The sequence below is a fragment of the Cryptomeria japonica genome, chromosome 5 (genome assembly GCF_030272615.1).
Source record: "Cryptomeria japonica chromosome 5, Sugi_1.0, whole genome shotgun sequence".
Classification (NCBI taxonomy): Eukaryota; Viridiplantae; Streptophyta; class Pinopsida; order Cupressales; family Cupressaceae; genus Cryptomeria; species Cryptomeria japonica.
Genome location: NC_081409.1, coordinates 231,046,271 through 231,052,270, shown reverse-complemented (window position 1 = coordinate 231,052,270; position 6,000 = coordinate 231,046,271). Strand labels below are relative to the sequence as shown.

At 37.0% G+C, this 6,000-nt stretch overlaps 1 protein-coding gene across 1 annotated transcript in view; it reads left to right on the top strand.

Moving 5' to 3' along the window:
- Positions 1–389: 389 nt before the first annotated feature.
- The window catches only part of LOC131029102 (SEC12-like protein 2), a 101,560-nt gene continuing 95,949 nt past the window's right edge, over positions 390–6,000 (top strand). Inside the window, exon 1 of the mRNA XM_057959509.2 lies at positions 390–848. Within this exon, the coding sequence (XP_057815492.1) occupies positions 615–848 (234 nt within the window). The 5' untranslated portion in view covers positions 390–614. The remainder of the gene's footprint in view (positions 849–6,000) is intronic.

Here is a 6,000-nt window from a genome sequence, read left to right as displayed (position 1 = left end):
TATGTATAGAATTTTCAAACATTATCATTCATATTCTACTAACACTCATTTCAAAAAATTAGAAATAAAACTTCTCCACCTTGAGAATATTTTAACTAAAATTGGATATTACTCAAATTCTCTCCATTTTTATACCCCTCTCTCTATATCCTTCTATCATAGTGCTACATGTAGCTTTATTTCTCCATCTACATGTAGCTATTTCTTCCTCTTTACCTCTATCCATTACTCCCACTCTTCTAATGGCAGGAACTTGTCGCTTTGCGTCCTTGTTTAAATTATCTCTAATTGTGTAAATTTAGATAAACATAAATATATTTTTTAATAAGTGATAAACATAAATATTTAAGAGCATATATAATGTCTCTAAAAAGGTTTTAAATCTATGAACTATTTTATAACACTTTTAAATACTTGGTTCGACTTAAAACCACGCTGTTTGATAATGACCGGCCAATAATGAAAATTTCGTTCTGTAATATGCTCGCCCGATCCCTTCTGTAAATTAGCACCTGCTTTACATAATTTCCATCTGCTTGCACCTGGGCATTTTTTCAAAACCCTCAGAGGTTTGTGAAAGTTACAGAAGAAAGACAATAGCGTGCAATTACAGAATGGGCGATGAAAAAACACTGAAGAGATATAGGTTCCCGATCTTCTCTGCCTCCTGGTCAAAATATGAAAATTCACAGAGCAAAGAAGAAGACCAGGAGAATAAGAATGAGAAGAAGAAAGGCCAAGGAAAGTATATAATTATGTCGGGCGGGGGCGGCGAAGGTCGAACTGGCGTTGAGAATGGCCTCATCTTGGCTCGCTACGATCTGGAAAACGAGGAGCTGTCTGAATCGGTGAGGAAATTTCTGTTTGAAGATTTAGCTTATGCTCACGATCTGGAAATTTTAGGGACGTTGTTCAGAATGACGCAAGTGAGATTGGGTGACGGAGCTTTGTTTTCTAATGGTTTCGTCTTTATGCTTCCTTAATATTTTTCAAATTTACACGGTCCATTAGGATATGAATAAACGCTTTTAGAAAAAATTATAATAGGATTTTTCATTTCGACATTTCAGATTGCCAGACGGGATTCACCACGAGATGAAAGCTTATCATTGAAAGTTTTTATTTGGATTATTAGGTCTTCTGACACTTTAATTCACTGCAAGGGCATACCTTCGACCTAGATGTCACAACCATGGAGTATCTTTGCACCACCGATGAGATCTGACGTTGGTGCCCTTCTTTCCAGAGCTTCGGTTAAATGCTCTACAGAGAATTATGTAGGCTTTCCTTAACAAATGCTCTAAGAGAATTATGTAGGCTTCCTTAACCTCCTTCCCGTGGTTGAATTCCCTCAAGATGGTCGATTTTGACGCTCATTCGTTGGCCTCATTTTCTTTGCAGTCGAAGAGTAAGCACAACCAATACCCTTGATCATCAGGGGGAGGAGAATAAATTCTCTCAGAAATCCCATAATCCTCGCCTGCCAAGTTATGCCACACCAGAATTTGATGTGCTACACTACTTGATATTAACATGTCATGTGGACTTGAACTTGGGATTTTGCTATGGAAACCACATTGATATAATACCTGAGATCATTTCTATTCGCCAGTTGCTGATAAGCTTTGCCATTTGCTGCTATCCAGGTTTGGTGTTTGTTAGGCTTAGATGTCAATAATGCAGAACTTTTTGTTGCACTCGACTGTTTATATTTTAAAGAGCAAACGCAGTAACAGGGTATGGAACTTGATGTAAGAACCCGAACTGGATTTTTCAAAAAAATTTGCACTTTCTTTTCCTCTGAGTTATTTTTGTCAAAGAATTTGCTTGACGGAGCCAATGTATTTTCCCAGTATTGAAAGGATGATAGCATATGTTTGAAAGATGAGTTTAAACAGACTTTATTGCTCACAAATGAATGAATAGGCAGATACTTAAACAGTGACAGTTTGTATAGAAAATGATTTCATAATCTTATCTGCAGGTTATACAAACATTCAAACTCAAATTCAAGTACAGGAGACAAGAATTGGAATGATATTAATTTCTGAAATAAAAAACAGAAGACTGATATAACATTCGATACTCAGAAATACAAGGGATGCACCTTATCTTAGATTCAGACTGATAATTAATGTGTCAATGATTAGCATGGCAATATTTTCCACTAAGCTCATTGACCAGCTTCTTCCATCCTCATGCCCCGCACAATAACCTTCAGATGTTTTATGATAAAATAATGGAGTTCATTGGCAGTAAGACCACATTCCTTGCAGATGAAATTAACACCAGCAGAGGTGAATAAAGCTCATGTTATGTTTGATTACACCGTGGTAGAGGAGAGTACATAGATGTTCAGGTATCTGACTACTTTCCACGACCCAAGAAATGCAATCCCCATTAGTAAAATCATCTCCTTATAAGCCAGGGCTGCTGCTCCAAGGGACTGCAACTGTGTATGATCCCCACGTGGAGGAGACCACATGCAGGTTGAGGCCCATGCTAGAGGGTCGTGCTATAAATCAAGTAGCAGTTCATACTCAGCAAAGCCGTGTCAGGAAATATACCAGCTCAGGCACTTGTCAATGACGTGGATAAAGGGATTAGCTCCAAGGTGGTTCATGACCCAAAAAGAACTCATGCTAGGAATGACAATAGCAAACTCCAAGATCGGTTCAAACTACCCCTTCACCAAATAGATATGAAATGAACTTCCCATATTGAGAATGAAGACCATACAAATTTGCAATGATACAACTGGACCACATTTCAGCAGCAATCTCACACCCTTACACAAGAATCACGCCAAGATAGTGGCTCTCATAGAACAAGCAACGCCATCAGCGGCCAGCATTATTTTCTGTCAGCAACTCTTCTTACACAGCCCCGACTCTCCTCATCACGTGTCCAACAGATGGTTCTCTTGCAATTGACCTCTCGGAAAACCCCTAAAAAGAGCCATGACTAAGACAAATGAACTCAAGCGATTCAGGAGTGGGAATCCCACAGCAGAAAGATCATTTCTCCTCACACATCGAACCAATCTCCTCCTCACGTTAAATAATAACTTTAAAATGCTTCATTATTTTTCCGTTCCCATGCCTTGGTAAGACCCATGAACTTTAATGAAATATTCCAATTGCCTTCTAAAGTATCCTCCACACCATTCTCATAGGTGTTCCATAAATGTTAGGAATATTAAAATTCAAGAAAAGCTTCAAACACTTTTTACAAGGACCAAGCCAATTATTCCTTATACCTCAACAGGCTCTTAAAATTTCCTTTTCACTAAAATCCTTTAATTTCTAAATAAAATATAAATCTCTAAAATTACCACATAACTCTGAATTAGTCTTCATATAAGACTTCACCAATTTCACCAACAATGAAGCTCAAATGTGAATCCTGGTATGAATCCACCTCAGAAATGGAATTGGGTTTTTGTCTCAATTCATTGAGAAATCCCAAGGGTTTCTACTCTCAGGTTTCTTGAACTGAAAGCCAAAAGCTCTTAGAGCTCTTCCAAAGAAAATAATAAAATCAAGCATGTCTGAAATGAGTCCCATTCTACTTTTTAATAACCCTTTCAAGAAGCTCCTGGAAAACTTTTCAAATTCCCCATTCTTTTTAATTTTAAACTCAAGCCAAATGGAAATTAAAAGTGACCCTTTTTAATTCTTCATTGAAATAAAATAAGTCACTTTAATGACCTTATTGAATAATTAAAATAAGTTGTCATTAGATTTATTTATTTGTTGACAACTTTAATTTTAATCATTTAGTTAAATTTTAAGGTTCAAATAAAGTGGACATTACATTCCTCTCTTCCTAGAGATTTCTTGTCCTCAAGCAATGGCAAGTTATGATCCCAGGGTCCCAAGCCAGCCTAGGAGATTTGCAACACCATTTGCTCAAAACCCAGTTTCACTGGACACTTGTAAAAAAGACCTCTTGTAAACCACCTGTAAGAAGAGGAATCCATACTGCATAAACTCATTCAACTCCTTAGAGAAGTGCACTTTGTAGAACTCAAATCTAGGCACCATTGGAGTAAATTCATGAAAGTCATCATAAGCTAACTCATTCCAAACACCTTGAACTTCCCAATAATAATTATCATTGAAATCAAATCTGCTGCTACAAATATATGTTCAAGCTAAAGACACGTAGTAACACTGATCTGGTGCCCAAACATCCAATGAACACCTAAATTGATTAGCCCAACAAATCAATCTCTTCATCGGAAGCCCAAAGCTATTTCTGACAATGAGCTAATTGGATTAAAATTGCCCAAATTTGTAGCTGTGCAAGTCTGAATTTTCAAGTTGCAATATTTGCAAAGAAAAACAATCATTGCAGAATTGAGTAATCTTGGCCAAAATAAAATTTCTGTTTGTGCCCCTTGCTAGAAGAGTCTTCTTGAAAGTTACCAACTCAGTAGGAGACCAAGTTCTACTCATAATCTAATCTTGGCCAAAATAAAATTTCTGTTTGTGCCCCTTGCTAGAAGAGTCTTCTTGAAAGTTACTAACTCAGTAGGAGACCAAGTTCTACTCATAATCTCCCTCCAGTCCACTTGTAGCAACTCAAATGGACCCCTATCGTGTCTGCAATGAGAGGTAATAGCAATAACATAATTGCTTTTAAGGTACACAACCTCCCATGGAATGTTTCTCCCATTATCATTAGTCATAGTAACCCCTGAAAATGACCTTGTGCATAAGTACAAAACACAAAGAGTAAGCCAACCATGTTGACGCTGCACTACTGTGATTTCCATGTGACATCCACCAAGAATGCATTTGATGGATGGTTGCAGAAGCAACATCAATGATGTCCACTCTATCACCGTGTAAACCAAGGTCAATTGTCAACCCAAGATGATCCAATACACAATAGTCCAGACACATCCAATCATCAATATCAACAATCACATCTCAAGAGTTGAGATGAAAAGCCTGTGCATTCCAACCAAAGCAATCAGTTACTAACATCAATGTAATGTCTGGAAATTTCATGATCAGCATCATACGACAGCCTTTAAGCTTTAAAGTGTAAATGGAAATCAAGGAACCAAGTCTGAAAACTCATTCCCAATTTGCTGCACATCGCTGGAATACAACAAATTCAGCAAGCTTAAGATATGTAATACTCTTTTATTAGTTAGTGAGGGAAGATCATTTGCTAACCAACTTGAAAGAGTGTTGCCTTTGACAAACCACACATTATCAAATTGCATTATCTTCCCTGTAGATAATCTCTTAGTTTTCGTAGTCAACTTTTCAATTAGATGTCTCTATTGTAATTTCAGCCCTCTCATTAGAACAAAATTTTTGCATACTTTTTGTCCCTCCAAAGTGACAAGTAAAGGTGTTTTCATGATAAGGAATAGCATATCCTTTGTGATAAGACATACCTTTTGAGAAGCTTCAGGCAACACATACATCCTCATGCTTAGCCATAAAATCATGAACATTAACAAAATGATACCCTAAACTAGTGTCATCCTTATAGATCGTATCTATCATCTCATGAGGAACAAAATCATATGGACTGCTGTTCTCAATCATAAAATCAGCGTTTACTTCATAATTTTTGTTGGTGTCTTCATGCATCTTTGCTTCTAGTTTTGGTTGCTCAATACAAATTGCTGATTTATCAAGTATACCCTTCTGAAATCTGCCTGCAAACCCTAATATAGCAGCTATTTCATGGCTCCAAACTATATCATCATGTAAAGATTGATCATCAAAATCCAATAGCTCATTTTCTTGGTGCACCTTCTGATTTGCATACTGAAACTCCTTAGTAAAAGGAATGCTGGAAACACTATGCACTATTTCATCCCTATGGAGTTCATCAATCCCTTCAACTATTTTCTTAATCTCCATAATCCTTATATTACCTTTCTGTTCCTTAGGCGTGGCTGCAATAATTAGCTGATTTTCTGCTTTGTATAATGAGAAACAAGCCATACTTAGCTGGTAGCAAAGTTCACCA